Raw genomic sequence first — 17,891 nt, forward strand, 5'->3', positions numbered from 1 at the left:
TGGGGAAAAAATAAATATGCCATTTGCTCATTTGTCTAATTTGTAAAATTCATATTAGAGTTTTCAAAAAGCGTATACAGGGTGAAATTTTTTTAGGACCAAAGCGAACTAATTTGTTAAATCCGGGCCTGATTTTTCTCTAGTTTGAATAAATCAGTTGATTGGATGGTAACATAAATTAAATATTTGTTAAAAAAATTAATTTTTGTAATAAGAGTTAATTTTTTAAATCTAGGGTTCACTTTACCAAACTTTTAATTTTTAGTAAAATTTGATTTTTGTATAAAAAATTAAGTAATTGTGTGCGGAAAAAAATTAATATGGTATTTTAATTGCCTATTTGTCTAATTTGTAAAATTCATATTAGAGTTTTCAAAAAGCGTATACAGGGTGAAATTTTTTCTAAGACCCAAACGAAATAATTTTTTAAAGCAGGGCCTGATTTTTTCTAGTTTGAATAAATCAGTTGATTAGGTGGTAATAGTGTAACGCTTGGCCAAAATAAGAGACACATCGATCTGACCGTTCAAAAATTATGACGAATAAAAATTTATGTCAAAATGCGAAACTCGCCCTGTATATTATTAAACAATGGGAGCAGACACTTTTTAATGGTCATTTGTTATTCCCCATGGAGCCTCTATACGAGGTAGGAGTATGTACAGTTCCTCATGACTCACCCTGTATACATACTTAATAACCTATAATCTATTTTCATGTTGTTTGGTAAGTTGAAATGAACGGGCATTTCCATGGAAATAAAGAAAATAATGGGAAATATTAGACCAAAAAGCCTTTTGATTTCTTATTTGTGCAGATTAACATATTTCAGTTACTTCAAGTAAACAATATTTAATCCCGTTTTGTTAGTCATGATTCCAATAAAAATTGACAACGTATTTAGGTAAAACAGGTAAAAACTATTTACATAATTTAAATACGTAATAACTGGCCTGTAAACTTTTCCTGAAACCCTGCAAGTAAAGATTTCCGTTCTCAGTAATCTTAAACAAATTCAAAGTTTTATTTTCAATGTAGTAAACAAAAGAGAATCTTTAGAAACCGTTTTTATGTTACCTGTTTAATAAAGAGTTTATCTCTGATAGTTTTATTTAGAAATTCTACGTAGTTTGTTGTGGAATGTATTACCTTTACGTAGACGCTTCTTATTGTAATTAGTTTTCTACTTACTTAACATTGGCATACATAGACTGTGTAGAAGCTATAAAATACGTACAAGTAGGTACATAAAATATGGTAAAAATAAGTGCCGATATAATAATATATAGGGTGTCCCAAAAGTAGCGGAACGGTGGAATATTTCACAAAATAAACATCGGATCGAAAAACTGAAAAATACGTATTCAATGATTTTTAAAAATCTATTAAATAACACTAGACACGACCCCTCACTCAACCCCCTAGAGGTAGAGTGGGGGGTAACTTAAAAATCCTAAATAGAAACCCCCAGTTTTTATTGCAGATTTGGATTCCTCACGTAAAAGTAAACAACTTTTATTCGAGACATTTTTTCGAACTGTGGATAGATGGCGCTATAATTGGGAGAAACGATTTATCCTGATAACATAGGTAAATTATAGAAACGGTCTAATATCTCGAGAAATACACTTCCAAATTAAAGACAAAAAAGCACGTATTTAATATTTTTCAAAAACCTATCAAATAGCACTAAACATAACCCTCCAACCTACCCCCTCGAGGTGGGGTGGGGGGTAACTTTAAAATCTTAAATAGCAATCTCCACTTTTCATTGCAGATTCGGATTTGTCATGAAAAATTAAGCAACGTTTATTCGAAACATTTTTTAAAATTGCTGATAGATGGCGTTAATAAATCGTATTTTTCCAATTAAAGCGCCATCTATTAACAATTTTAAAAAATGTTTTAAATAAATGTTGCTTAGTTTTTCATGACGAATCTGAATCTGCAATAAAATTTGGGGGTTGATATTTAAGATTTTAAAGTTACCCCCCACCCCACCTCCAGGGGGTGGGTTGGAGGGTCATGTTTAGTGTTATTCGATAGGTTTTCGCAATTATTAAAATGTTGTTTTTTGGTTTCTCATTTGGAACTGTATTTCTCGAGATATTAGACCGTTTCCATAATTTACCTATGGTATCAGGATAAATGGTTTTTCCCAATTATAGCGCCATCTATCCACAGTTCGAAAAAATGTTTTGGTTTAAAGGTTGCTTACTTTTACGTAACGAATCCAAATCTATAAGAAAAACTGGGTGTTTCCATTTGAGATTTTAAAGTTACCCCCCACCCCACCTCCAGGGGGTGTAATGGGGGTTGGTGTTTAGTGTCTTTGGATAGACTTTTGAAAATGATGATTCAACTCGTGTTTTTTAGTTTTTCGATCCGATGTTTAATTCGCGAAATATTCGACCGTTCCACTACTTTTGGGACACCTTGTATATAGGAATATAAACTGTAAAGAAACTGTATATCTAAGGTTATCTGCTTAATAATTTTTTCACTTGCCTAACACCTGCCTACCATTACTCCAATGAGGCAACCTATAGGTAACTCCCATGAGGCAACCCATGCCTCATGGAAGTCATATAGTGCCCCAGGGCCTTATCCTTAGGGATTATATCCATCCTTTAAATTTCATAATTAATTTAACAATGTAAGACATTTAGTCAACATTTAAAAGGTTTTAACCTCTGTATTTTTGGGTGGCTCAGCATGTCAAGCCTGTAACACTGATGATGCTCTTTTTAGAGAGCAAAAACGTTCTGTGATATTTGTAGTCCTTTTAAGGGTTTTTACATAAATATAACTTTTATAAAGAAATTTTTTTTATTAAATGTATTTGTAAGTAATGGTATAGGTACAGCCAGCTACAGAAAATTCTTCCTTGTGGACTTTTCTATTTGTTTTTTGTTATCCTCTATTAACTGTTATTAACTGTTAACTTATTTTTGGTGTTTTGGAACATTGAGGTCAACTATTGGATTGTGGTTTGAACTGGCATCTGCACTGGGATATGTGATATGTCGTTATTTTGTTTTTGAATCTCTTGTTGACTGGAATATGGTAAGATCTACTGAAAGTAAATGGCAGTGATCGAAGCAATGAAGAAAACTTTTTACAATAACACAATACCGAGAATATCACGTTGAAAATTACGTTTTCTCTAAATCTGATAAGAAATGTCATAATTTGTCACCTCTTGCCAGTTGCCCAAACGTCACATTTTTTATCCCATGGGGTAAAATCTATTTCTATCCTGATATCAACTGGTAGAAATACTGGTTTCAGAAACAACTTTTAAGATGGTCAACGAGCTTGAGTGTGTGAGAAGGAAGGTAGCACTTTGTCGGCTATTTCAATTTCATGTCTCTTTCATTTCTTATTAGATCTTGCGGGTAATATTTTCAACGAAGACTCTTTTGCAGCCTCTACTAATTCTGGCGGCGTGCAGGAAAATGAGGATTCACTGTCCATTTCGCTCAGATCTTGCCAAATTTTGCCAAACTTTGACATAATTCTTCCCTGATTATTTCTTGATGTTCTATTTATTTTTATTTTTTACGGCAAGATTTTTGTAACTTTTATTGGTGTTTCTTTTGAGTTATAGATAAACATATATGTATTATACATATATACATGGGAAAAAATGCAGATTTTATCGGTCTCATGTAGTAACTTCTCAACTTTCATGTACCTATAGCGCTAAAAGTCTGCTATTTTTATCCCTTATATAATAAATAATTCCATCATTTCAAAAAACATGGTAAAGTTTAAAATTACACTGATACATCCATAATAATATAATAACAACGTAACGAATGTAGCAAATAGGTATAGCCCAGTCGGAATAGCATTTGAACTTGCATTACGAGCTGCCCCAAATTTTATTTTTCTACTCTTTAGGGGGGAGGGGGTCAATAGTAGTAGTGTAAATTTAAAATCTCGACTGAATTTGACCGTTGAGTTAGCCGCCATCTTGATTTTAAACGAGAACGGTTTTTGCTCAATATCTCCGCCATTTTTAACTTATCGATCAAAAGTATATCAACCAAAATTGTTGAAAATGTGATTTTCTATACTTTCGTTTATTATAATTTTTTTCGTGCGGTCGATATTTTCCGAGTTATGGGGAAAAATAGTGGCAGTTAGAGCATAATTATTGATTTATTGAATTATCTCATTTATTATTAGTTTTACAACAAATTTGAACCTATACATAAATGAAGAGAATTAAATTTTGTACAATTTTGATCTCTTTCTTTTTTTGATAAAATCAATATTTAAGGTGTATGTTTGCGGTAAAGGCGTGAGCGTAAGACCTGATTGATTTTATAGCAATTGTTTTTTGTTCAATATCTCAGCCATTTTCAACTTTTCGACAAAAAGTGTAGTGTAAATTGTTGCAATTACGATTTACTACAATTTTTCGAGAGAACCTGTGGCGTGTCTACGGGGATGGGGAATGGGATAATCCCCCCCCCCCCAACAGGGTTCAGGTTCAAAATAAAAAAAATTAGTTATTATTTATGTACTTAGTTTGGTTGGTGTTTCATTGGAAGTTTCAAAAATTGTATAAAATATAATTCTCTTTATTTTTGTTTATATACAATTATGTCGTAAAGTTAAAAATAAATGAGACAATTGCGTTTCCAACAATTTTAGTTCCTACCGTTTTTGTCGAGAAGTTGAAAATGGAGGAGATATTAAGCAACAACGGTTCTCCTTTAAAAGCAATATGGCGGCTAATGCAACCGCGGAATTCAGTCGAGATTTTAAATTTACACTACTATTGATCTCCCCTAAAGGATAGAATTATAAAATTTGGGGCAGCTCGGAAACAAGATTCAATTCAGTAATTATGCTCCCCCACCACTTTTTACAATTTTCCCACTTAACTCTGAAAATATCAACCGCATGAAAAAAATTGTTAAAAAGATATTGTAGGAAAGCATATTTGGAACAATTTTAGTTGAAAATGGCATAGATATTGAACAAAAACAATTGCTACAAAATCAAGCAGGTCTTACGCTCGCGCTATTATCGCATACGTACTACCTTAAATATTAACTTCAGCAAAAATATGAAAGAGATTAAATTAGTGTAGAATTTAATTCTCTCTACTTTTGTATAGGAACATTTTTGTCGTAGAACTAATAATAAACCAGATAATTCAATAATTATGCTCTAACTGTCACTGTCACTATTTTCCGCCATAACTCGGAAAATATCGATGGCACGAAAACATTGTAGGAATAGAAATGATAGAAAATCACATTTTCAACAATTTTGGTTGTTATACTTTTTATCGAAAAGTTGAAAATAGCGGAGATACTGAGCAAAATCGGTTCTCCTTTAAAATTAAGATGGTGGCTAACGCAACGGCGTAATTCAGTCGAGATTTTAAATTTAGTCTACTATTGACCCCCCCTAAAGATTAGAAAAATAAAATTTGGGGCAGCTCCTAATGCAAGGTTAGGCCTGTTATTCGTCAAGTCTAACTCGACTGGACTATTAATAACAATTTACTGGTCAATAGGGTACCATCCGCAAATTTTTCCTAATGGTATGGTTCCCGAAAGTCTAGTAATATCTTCTCTTCGCAGTAATCATAAACAAATTCAAGGATTTATTTTCAGAACAATAAACAAAGGAAATGCCTACAAACAGTTAAATCCTCTTTAGAAATCCATCTTTATCTCCAATTTAAATACTGATATCCTTAGAACTTGATTGTAATCTGAAATCTTTTGTTTAACAGGTCAAAATAGCTTTAACCTTTTAGAGAGTTTGGTTAGAATTTAGAAAATAAAACAAACAATGCAGTTAATGAGAATTTGGAAAAATTACGCATTTTATTTTATTTTTTGTTATTATGCTACAAGAAGGTAACGGAAAAAGCTTCGGGAAGAAAACTAAATAAACACTAATATCATTCTTTCTTATTTTTTTTTGCCTTTTCTTCTGCATCTCTCGTTTCTTCCGTTGATGCTTATTCGGATTATTCGGTATATAAAAAATCTTTGTGTTATAAAAAATTTTTAGTTCTGCAAGCAAACTAAGAGAGTCATTAATATTCAGCTCTGTGCAGGGTACTATTGATGGAAATGTGTACTTTGAAAAACAAGGGATCATTCCATAAAACAGGTAGATCCCTTGTTGATAGAATTTCACACCCTGAACAATATCACATGACTTTCTTAGTTTATTTGCAGAACTTTACTTATAGATCATATTATACAGTAGAACCCGAACCCCGCAAATCCGAACCCCACTAATCCGAACGTTCGGCAAATCCAAACCAACGGAAAGTGAAAAAAATTAAAAAATTCAAGACAAAAACTTAAAAACATGTTTATTATACAGAGTAAAACCAGAAAATTTAACAATGGACTTTGACATTTAAAATTTTTTAAAAATAAATACGTACTATTCTTATGTAGTGCTTATACAGGTTAAAGATAAACTTACTTTTGTTCTCTCGTAGTCAACTTGAGTCCAAAATTATTCTCCACACTCTTGCGAGAACGTTTTGCGTTTTGCGACTCAAAATCAACGACAATGAAAGCTTTGAATTACTAGTTACGCTAACTTTCGGATAATTCGAACTTTTCGGAATCCGAACAGGCTGTCCCCCCAATTAGTTCGGATTTTCGGGGTTCCACTGTATATTCATATCTTAAATGATTATACATTGTATACACATTAGATTTCATTTCGATTTTAACAATTTTCTAGAACAGATTAAAGTTTTAGAAGGAGGACGATAATTATAAACAAAATTGAGTTGGATAAATATGCTAGTGGTTTCAGTCACATGCTTTTTTTATTTTAAAACCTTAATTATAAACAAAATCGAAGAGTGTTTATACTGTGCACTTTAATCCTTGAATATGTTTTCTTTTTTGAAATGGCAAATTTTAATAAAATAAACAATGACAACATGTAGAATGTAGACAGTCTGCTATTTTAACTGTACATTCTACAGAAAAATACAGGTCAAATATTGCAATCAATATGATTACGAATACACATACATTCTTTTTAACTGGTCCATTGGAAGATTGTACAGATAGGCCTCATATAAAATAATTTATTTATGTGTCTGAAAAGTGGGTGTTATAAAAATCTAGTTTTAAGAATGATTATAGTACCTATATTAACTCTCATGTTTATAATAAAGTAGTATTTTGCCAAGAGCTATGAGACGCAGTACCAAAGTTCGAAAAAGTTCTACTAATGATTTTAATAATAATGGCACCTCACTTTTATGCACATTAAATTTTAATGCTTTTAATGTTATGCTTTCTTAACAGTTACTGGTTCATGGTTTTGGTTCATCTATATGTCACTACCTTATGTTCTTTTCTTTGCTTGGTATCTCCTATCGGTTGATGTTTGGGTCGTCTTTAACTCTCTGGTATGTTCTAGTCGTAGTTTGTCTTACTTTTTCGTTCGGATTCTCTTAAGCTGTTGAAGATTTCAAATGCTTGTTGTCCATTCTGTACAGTATCCTTTGTTGTTTTGATTTTGCCCTACGTAAATGTTTCTATTGAACACATGGGAACATGAACTACAGTTTTCGGTTACTTACCTACATTTTCTTGCAGTTTGTTCCTGCTGTTTTGACCCCACGCGGTGTTGCAGTATCTTACTATCTTAGATCTTAGCATGCTTCTTAATTCCTTACTTGTGGTGATAATGTTGATATGGTGTGGAGTGTATCTCAATCTTTTATCTATTATCACTTACAAGTATTTTGCTTTGGACCAGGGTCTTCCAAATCTCTTTTATAATATGACAGCTTGTGATCGTTCTACATTTACTGCTACTACTCTTTACTGCAATTTCCCGTTGTATGCACCAATGTTCCAGGTGATTTAGTTTCCAGTTCCAGTTCCAGTTTTCGGTTACTTACCTACATTTTCTTGCAGTTTGTTCCTGCTGTTTTGACCCCACGCGGTGTTGCAGTATCTTACTATCTTAGATCTTAGCATGCTTCTTAATTCCTTACTTGTGGTGATAATGTTGATATGGTGTGGAGTGTATCTCAATCTTTTATCTATTATCACTTACAAGTATTTTGCTTTGGACCAGGGTCTTCCAAATCTCTTTTATAATATGACAGCTTGTGATCGTTCTACATTTACTGCTACTACTCTTTACTGCAATTTCCCGTTGTATGCACCAATGTTCCAGGTGATTTAGTGCCTTGTAAGTATCTTCTCCAGATGGAATACTTGCCGAAATGTTGAAGGAGGGGAGTGAAATTATTCTCGAAGAATTGAAAAATCTTTTCAACGAATGCCTTCACAGAGGAGAAGTTCCAGATGATTGGAAAGAAAGTTTGACAATAATTCTCTTCAAAAAAGGAGACAGGGGAGATCTGAAGAAGAGAGTAATAACTAACCTGTAGAGCAGACAGGATTCCGAAAGTGTTACAGTACAGCGGATTATCTTCTTACAGTCAGAACGTTAATAGAGAAAACCAATGAATATCACTTGAACTTATACATTGGCTTTGTTGATTATGAAAAGGCATTCGACTCCATAGAACTTTGGGCAATAGAGAGAGCTATGAACAACTGCAGGATAGATTCCCGATGCAGAATGCTCACACATAATATATTTACGAGAAAGCTACAATGAAAATACAAATAGATGAGAAAACCAAAGCTATACCAATCAACAGAAGAGTTCGCCAGGAAGACGTTATTTCACCAAAGCTATTCAGACTGAGATTGAAAGACGTGTTCAAAGACATTAACTGGGTAGATAAAGGAATAAATGTTAATGGAAGAAAACTGTGTCATTTGAGATATGCTGACGACATTATGAAGCACCTGAATTACAGACCATGATGAAGCAACTATTTCAAGCTTCGGAAAAAGAAGGTCATAATGGAAAAAACAAAAATAATGACGAATGTACTCGTTGCAGTAAGCGAATGCATCTACTTGGGACAGTTAATGAAAGTTAACAACGAAAATAAAACTGCCGAAATTACCAGAAGAATAAAGTTAGCATGGGCAGGATTTGGAAAACTGAGTTGGATCTTGAAAAACACAAAAATAGAACAATATTTGAAAACCAGAGTTTACGATCAGTGTATCCTCCCTATACTCACGTATGGTGCACATACGTGGACACTCACCAAGGCCGATATTGATAAAATAGTAAAGGCACAAAGAACGATGGAAAGGAAAGATCCACGCTTGGGGTGAGACTTATATACAAAAAAAAAAACAAACAAATGGATTAGAAGCAAAACTAAAGTAAAAGACGCAGGAGAACATGCTCCATTAAAATGGAGCTTCGCAGGACACAATGCCCGACTGAAGGATAAAAGATGGAATTACGAAATACAATAATGGAGACCATGTTTAAGAAAGAGAGGCAGAGGAAGTCCACAAGCAAGTGGGGAAAATAGAGAACAATAGATTGAATTGGGGGAGGCCTGAGGCCATGTCCAAAATTGGATTACTAAGGCTACGGCCACACGGGCGATAATTTACGGCGCCGTAAGAGCAGTAAATCTGACGAGGCATTGGTTGACTAACTGCCATTTCATCTACAACTGGTGGAGGAGTTAGTCAACCAATGGGTTTACAGCTCTTACGGCGCCGCGCGCCGTAAATTATCGCCCGTATGGCCTTTCGCAATAAAGAAGGTGTCTTCTTAATATGTTAGGATTCGTAATTCTTGCTGATTATACTATGTCATCAACATATAGACTGATTCTTATAATCGTTAAACTCTGACATTTATTTGTTACTCTTTAATAAGTAAAAATCGTATTACTTGTTGTAATGCATTATAAAAAAAAACGAAATACAATCTAAAGTAAATATTCCACGTTTCCGTCCATTCCTTTTATTTACCTACATTTCCCGGAAACAAATTGACTCGTTTTGATGTACATTTTTATTTTTATCACTCACACCAAAATATTTATTATTTGCCAACTCGTTACAGGCGACCAATTTATGTGCTCCGTTAGGTCGCATCAAAACGTTGACGTTACCTTTAAAAAACATACAGTAGGAAAAATGAAAGAATACCCATGAACTAACATATAAAACACGCTGTATTTTCCTGTCACCGTGTCATACAAAAAATTGGCCAGCGCAAGTACATGTAATAATTATTATTACATGTACTTGCGCTGGGCAATTTTCTTTGTGACACGGTGACAGGAAAATACAGCGTGTTTTATATGTTCGTTCATGGGTATTCTTTCATTTTTCCGACTGTACGTGTAATGCACCATTGTTAGTTACTGCAGACGTAATCATTTTTTTCCGTTAGCGTCGTCTATTAAAAATTGTTCTATAATAATAAATGCTTATTGTAATTGCAACTGCAACCGTGATTTTTCATTGAATCTGTAATTTGTAATTTATTCAAATGATCAATGGGTTGCATATGTGAATCCATTTCAAATGGGTTGTGGAAATAAAGTAGAATTTAATTGAATAGAAGTAAAATGGGTGAAAACAAAACAGCATTACTTTGAGCCAGAAAAACTTCTTCTTGTAGTGCCTATCCGTGTGGGTTGTTCGCTACTAGCATGGCAATCTGTACTTTGCAGTCTGCTGCTCTGAAAAGATTTGTGGTTGTTGTGTTACGAACCACGTCGGGCATATACTAGTTCGCTCCGGCGGTCAGATTTTCATACCCAACAGAAAAGGGTCACAGGTAAATTCGCTTCGGCCATTAGAAATCAAAATTTCTAATAAAATTTCTTACTAAGATTTTTCAAAATGGGGACCAAAATAAAGTGAATATTATACAAATAATCTAATTCAACTGTCTTGTAAATAAATATGTAACAAATAATATTTTATATAATTTCTACAGCGTGTCTACTTAAGTTGGAAACATATGGGAAACTTTTTTGTTATTCATTTTACGAAAAAAAGTTATTCTTTATAAAAAGTTCTGCATGCTCTAAAACCTAAGCTTCATTCATCAGATTTTGTCAATATTATACGAGGTATGTCAAAAAATATGAACTTCGTTCAAGAGTAAAGTACCTTTATTTCTCTCAATATCGAAAATTCTTATTATGAAAAGTTGTTTGGAAATAAAAACTAAAATCAAATATGCAATTACATGCTTTTAATTGAAAAAAAAATAAATTTTTTCAAATTTTTCTCAAATTTATTGATACTTAACTTCGTTTTTATTTTTACACATACGATAACTCTTTTATTATTACTTTTACGAAATAAAGGTATTCTTTATAAAAAGCTCTGTATGTTCTAAGACCGAAGATGCAACGATCAGATATCACATTTATTAATTTTATACGAGGTATGTCAAAAAATATGAATTTGAAAAATATGAAAAAAAAGTTGTTTAGAATTAAAAACTATTATGTTTCAATATGCAATTACATCCTTCTAATTGAAATATTGTGAAATATAAAGGTACTATAATCTTGAGCGAATTTCATATTTTTTGACAGACCTCGTATAAAATTAATAAAAGTTGATATATCATGGTTGTGTCTTAGATTTTAGACCATGCAGAGCTTTTTACGAAGAATATTTTTTTTCATAAAATGAATAATAAAAGAGTTATCATATTTGTAATAATTAAAAACGATGCAGGGTATCCATAAATTTGAGAAAATTTTTTTATTTTTTTTTTCAATTAGAAGCATGTAATTTCATATTTGATCTTTTCATAATAAGAATTTTCGATATTGAGAGAAATAAATGTACTTTACCCTTGACCGATATTCATATTTTTTGACATACCTCGTATAATATTGAGAAAATTTGATATCTGATGATTGAATCTTAGGTTTTGGGACATGCAGAGCTTTTTATAAAGAATAACTTTTTTTCGTAAAATTAATAATAAAAAAGTTTCCTATATGTTGCCAACTTAACTAGGCACGCTGTATATAAAATACAAAAATCACAGAATCAATTTTGCAGTTATTAATTCTCCTAGAACTTAGTAGATAAATATTTAATCCGCTTAACCATGGGAGCGAACTAGTATATAATTAAAAGGGTTTTTTGACCACGGGAGCGAACTAGTGTGCTCCGACCGTCATCATCATCATTCAGGCTTCTGCATCCAAAATTGAACATAGGCCTCCCCTAGTTTCCAGTTTTGTCGATCTTGGGCTTTCTGCAACCAATTCCCAGCAATCCTTTGGACGTCGTCCATCGTGTAGGTGGTTTACCTCTACTTCTTCTATCTGCTCGTGGTCTCCACGCTGTAATTTTTTGGGTCCACCTCCCGTTCTACATTCTGCCTACATGGCCAGCCCAATTCCACTTCAGCCATGCTATCCGCTCTGAGACATCTGTGACACCTGTCCTTCTGATTTCCTCGTTTCTAAGCCTTTCTCTGAGAGTCAGTCCAAGTACTGACCGTTTCAATTTTTGGTCACGAACCACGTACGTTGATTTTTTAGCCAGGAATTCTTTTGCCTTCATGGTCCTCATTTTCCTTCTACTTTTCCCTGCAAGACTAGTTGCAGCAGTCCGTATCTGTCGCTATTCCTCATGATGTGACCGAGGAATTCGATTTTGGCTGTGTTTATTGTGGTCAACAGCTCTTTTTCTTTTTGCATTCTCAACAAAACACCCTAATTAGCCAGAAAAACAATTCACATCAATTAATTTCCTCGAAATTAAAAAATAATGGTTTTCATTCCAACCATCTCCTCAAGTTGAAAACCACTAGATTCAGTGTTTCCCAACCTTTTTGTGTCGTGTCCCACCTTAGCCATGCCAAACATTCTTACGCCCCCCCCCCCCCAATTTTGAATATTGTTCACTTAGCAAATGATAGTTTTTAGGAAGAAATTGTCAATTTTCAAAACATAGGTAGGTGTAACCAAGGGCGGAGGTAAATTCCTCACCAACCAGTAAAAACATATAATCCGACAGGTATTTTCCTCACCAAATTTAAAGGTTCCTATTAATCCGGTAGGTATTTTCCTCACCAACTGACTCAGGTAATAAAAAAAAAATATAGGTTTAATTTAAGAATGTCTAAGAAAGCATCCGAAATCCGAACACAAGACATTAATTTCCTTACATTATAATAATAGTTTATAATATAGATAATATGCAAGACGTATAAATTATTATTTAATATTTACTATAATAAGACAGACACTTTACAAAATCCATTCTAGTCATTTGATTAGACTGATATCTTATTATTAAATTTACTACATTTTTCAATTTCAGTTTAACTTGTTTATTTTTGATAGGTTTTGCAATATGCAAACTTTAAATTTTAATATACGTATCTACCTGAAATTCTTTAATTTTTTCAAAGAAAATATATATGGATGGTTGCGTATTACAAAACGATAAATTAAAATGCGAATGAAAAGATTCGCAAGCATTCGTAATAAGAATAGCAGAAGAATTTGCCTCTGTCCACAAATATGGGGAGAAAATGGCATTTTCGTCTATATAAGTTTCAACTAAATAATCAACCATCTATCTTAAATCAATCTATCTTAAATTTCATTTTCTGGTTTGCATGACGTTAAATCAAACACAAAACAAGCTGATACGTCTTCTGGTTTTATATGTAAGGCCAAAAGTATGTTTGAGCCACTTGCCTCCTACAGAATAATTTTTATATTCTGATTCAGGAAACCAAAACATTTTTATACCAAGCTTGGTGTAGGTGAAATTTACAACCATGTATTTCAGTGTTCGGACACATTTCAATGATTGCATTATGTATAGCCTTTTCAAAATCTTCAAAAATTTTACTAGTATTAAACTCAATTTTGAGATCTTTAAAAATTTCTGATTTTAACGAATAAAAAATATTGTAAATTTCTGTTTTTTGTTTGGCAGTAAACAGTATAATAAAGAAATATAATGCCCATTAATTAGCCCATGAATAGTGAATAATTGCAAATAATATGTGGTACAGTAAGAAAATGTGCCATCCATATAATAAAATTCAATGTGGCCAAAAGTCTTATATTTGTTTCACAACTAAATACAATTATCCTACTTTTGACACAGTTTATAAAGAGGAAATTTTCCCTCTTGGTCTTCTTGGTTATTTTTTGATCACACCTCTTCACAAATTCTTGAACCTCATCAATATTGGAAGTAAGTCGACCAGGCATCATTTTTCGCCGATAATTATATATGTTTTCTTATGTAACTGACAACAATCGTAGTATTTGTTTCAGACAAATTAGCTGCAAGCGCTTGGCGTATAATTTTTGCTGGTCTTTCAATATTCTCTTTGGCTTTACGTTTACAATAGTTAGAAATAATTTTTCGATCTAACTTCTGACAATCTGGTTCATGATTATGTTGTAGGCTACTTCTAGATATTGTAAAAGTTGCACCAATAGTAAAAAATTTCGCACTACAAGTTGTTTTATCCTCCAGAACACTTCTGCACTTTTTAAAACTTTCACTTTATAAAAAATAAAATTTTCAAATACCAATACCGAATAAGGTTTACCGCGATCACTTTCTATTAACAGGTTGACTGCCCATGTATAAATAAAAAAAATTGCCCCATATGCCAAGCACATATTAATATTAAACATGCCTTTCTGAAATAATTACTCTTTATTTAAATAAAAAAAAATTCAGAATAATGAAAATTTTTCAAAAAAACCGTTAGCGGGCGTATGCGCCCGCCCGGGCACAGGCGGCATATTTATGCCCGTGGTGCCAGCGGGCGTCGTACTGGCGGTCGCTTATATTCGAGTCTGAACTTGTCAAACAGAGAAGTGCCACAGTGCCAGACCAGACTACTCAGTATATCTTTGACTGTTGTTTGATGTATGTGTTGTGTAACAATGAGTAAACGAAGCAGAAAAATTGTTGAACTTGCTTTGAGAGATGCTGAAATGTCAGGTAATAACGATATTCATTTTTGAAATAGATATTATTTTTTTGAAATCCACGGATTTTTAATTTTTTTGTTATGGTTCTTTTTATGAGGATTTTTCAGTGCGCCACTAACGATAGAAAAAAAGGTAAGTCCGTGATAATATATATTTTAGTGACATGCCATTTTAGTTAAATCTGACAGTTGTCAAATTTTATTTGCAATTGGGCATAAAAACAAATCAATTGTCTTTATTGCATTTATAATATGGTATTTTCTTTGATTTGTATATTCTTATAAATATAAATTGTACAGATTATATTCGTAGATATATTATATAATTAGTAAATAAATTGTTTTCGATTATAGCGTCATCTATCGACAACTAGAATAATCACAGAACTAGAATAATTACCAAAGTAATCACCGACGTGCCTTTTTTTCTGTCATATACAACTTAATGCGTTAGAAAGTTACCGAAAAACTGTGTCGCACTGAAAAATGCTCATGAGAAAAAGCATAGTTACTATATTTCGTATTTTTTATTATTTCAGGTGACGAATCTGACCCCTTTAGTTCACTTGATTCCGATCTTGATCCCATGTTTTTGCCAACCAGTGATGAAGAAATATTATCCAGTTCAGATTTCTCAGACATAGAAGCATCTTCAGACATGTTTTCTCAGAAAATAACATTGTCCAAACCCAAGTCAAATATTAAACGCAAATTGCAATCATCCAAAATCACTTCAAAGAAATTGTGTACGAGGAATGTTTTGGAACAACCAAGCTGTTCTACATCACTTTTGCCCGATGATGCCTCTGAGGAGGAAGAAGAAGTTGCTGATGCTACAGCCACAATTCCATTTACAGCAACAGACGACAATATGTTATCTAAAAATTTGGAAAGGGAACAGAACAATATTTCATCTGAACAATTGGAAGAATTTTTTGATGTTGAAACTTTAGCTCAAACTCAATTAGCAGATACTGACGATATCCAGGAAAATGAGGTTGGAGCAAATCAAAATGTTCTAGAACATACGTGGACGCAGCCAATTGGAAATCATCACGAATTTGAATACTCTGCGGAAGATGGATTATGTGGCAATTACGCTGCAATCCTTATAAATGATTTATCGCCTTATAAGTGTTTTCGTACTTTCGTTGATGATGAAATAATTGACGAGATTGTAAATCAAACAAACTTATATGCTACTCAAATATTGTGTGATTCCAACGATATTACCAATGATTCAAGACTACAGAGATGGGTTCCGACCGATAAAAAAGAAATGATTAGATTTCTTGGTATAGTTGCTTACATGGGTCTGGTAAAAATGCCTTCTTTGGAAAAGTATTGGAGCAACGACGACCTATATAAAAATGTTATTATACCAAAAACTATGTCCCGAAATAGATTTCAGCTGCTTCTTAGAATGTGGCACTTTTCGGATAATGAAAGATGTCCAGAAGGAGATCGTTTATTCAAGGTGCAGCCATTACTAGAAAAACTTATCAAAAATTTTCAAAAAGTTTATACTCCAGGTCGAACATTTTGTGTAGATGAGTCTATCGTTCCATTTCAAGGAAGATTGATATTCAAACAATATATTCCCCAGAAAACGCACAAATACGGAGTAAAACTTTTTAAATTATGCGGTGGCAATGGATATACATGGAATCTACGCATATATGCTGGAAAGGAAACAAGGGAGGGCAACGCTTCTGTACCAACTAACATTGTCATTAATCTCTCAAAGGACCTACTAAATTCAGGACGAACTATTATTGCTGATAACTATTATACAAGTCTTGAACTAACAAATATTTTGTTGGAAAATAAAACACATTATATTGGTACATTGAGAGCTAACCGGCGTGGAAATCCGAAAGATGTCATACTCAAAAAGTTAAAAAGAGGGGAAGTATTTGGACAGGAAAACGAAAAAGGTGTATGCGTCTTGAAGTGGAAAGATAAGAGGGATGTTCTTCTTCTCACTACTAAGCACACTACAGAAACCGTAGCCATACAGCGACGCAGTGGTGTGGTTCATAAACCGAAGGCAATAATTGAATATAATAAAGGAAAGTCATCTATTGACCAATCTGATCAAATGACCTCTTATAATTCATCGTTAAGAAAATCACTAAAGTGGTATCGAAAACTAGCGATAGAATTCATTCTGGGGACAGCGGTTGTAAATTCTCACATAATATACAACCAACTTGCTAACAAAAAAGTAAAAATTACAGAGTTTCGGGAAGAATTAGTGAGATCCCTGCTAACTTATGATGAGATAAATGATGATGAAAGTGAAACAACACAATCGACGTCAACGAAATCAGCACAAATTCATAAGCTACTTAAAAAAGAAGGGCCTTTTAATAAAGCCAGAAGATATTGTAGAGGCTGTTATGCAAAAAAACTTCGTGGAGAAATATCCAAAAATCGTGTAAAAAAAGTTGTGACCTATTGCGATATTTGCGAGGACAAGCCTCACTTTTGTTTGGATTGTTATAATATACATTCAAAGTAGTTATATTAATTTGTTCATAGTATAATGTAGCCTTTTTTCTTGTGTGTAGTAGATTTACTTTAATTTTTTATTAAAAAATAAAAATAAATAAAAATTGTAGTTTTCTTCAATATTTGTCTAGCAATTCTATAACTCGCATTTATATGCGAGCCTTGTATGCCACAGCGGTCGTATACTGTATCTAAAACCATTCTAAATAAGACCGCTGGCAAATATAGACATACAATTTTGTCGAGTGCATAGCGGGCGTATACGCCCGCCGGGGCATATCGGGAAAATTAGGTAGCGGGCGTATACGCCCGCCCTGGCAGTCAACCTGTTAAACATGCCATTTTTGTCAAAATTCCAATTATGACTAAAAATGATATAATATAATTAATTAATTAATTGTTATAGGTACCTACTGTAATTTAATAGTAGATAAATAATTCAATTGAATGCCTTTTAGTAAAATCTACCTGAAATAACTGAAATAACCATTTCGGTCTTGATGAGGAAAATA

At 33.0% G+C, this 17,891-nt stretch overlaps 1 protein-coding gene across 1 annotated transcript; it reads left to right on the forward strand.

Moving 5' to 3' along the window:
• The first annotated feature begins 14,800 nt into the window (after positions 1-14,800).
• LOC126882410 (piggyBac transposable element-derived protein 4-like) lies at positions 14,801-17,483 on the forward strand. Its single transcript, XM_050647355.1, has 2 exons — positions 14,801-14,876; positions 15,405-17,483. Exons 1-2 carry the CDS (start codon positions 14,804-14,806, stop codon positions 17,387-17,389), a joined length of 2,058 nt encoding a protein of 685 aa, XP_050503312.1. The 5' UTR covers positions 14,801-14,803; the 3' UTR covers positions 17,390-17,483.
• The last annotated feature ends 408 nt before the right edge of the window (positions 17,484-17,891 follow it).

Source organism: Diabrotica virgifera, chromosome 3, assembly GCF_917563875.1.
Source record: "Diabrotica virgifera virgifera chromosome 3, PGI_DIABVI_V3a".
Taxonomy (NCBI): domain Eukaryota; kingdom Metazoa; phylum Arthropoda; class Insecta; order Coleoptera; family Chrysomelidae; genus Diabrotica; species Diabrotica virgifera.

Excerpts from the sequence above, each read along its gene's own strand:
- LOC126882410 (XM_050647355.1), top strand. The coding sequence starts at position 14,804 with ATGTGTTGTGTAACAATGAGTAAACGAAGCAGAAAAATTGTTGAACTT. Across the intron at positions 14,877-15,404 it reads GAGAGATGCTGAAATGTCAG|GTGACGAATCTGACCCCTTT; the intron begins GTAATAACGATA and ends TTATTATTTCAG.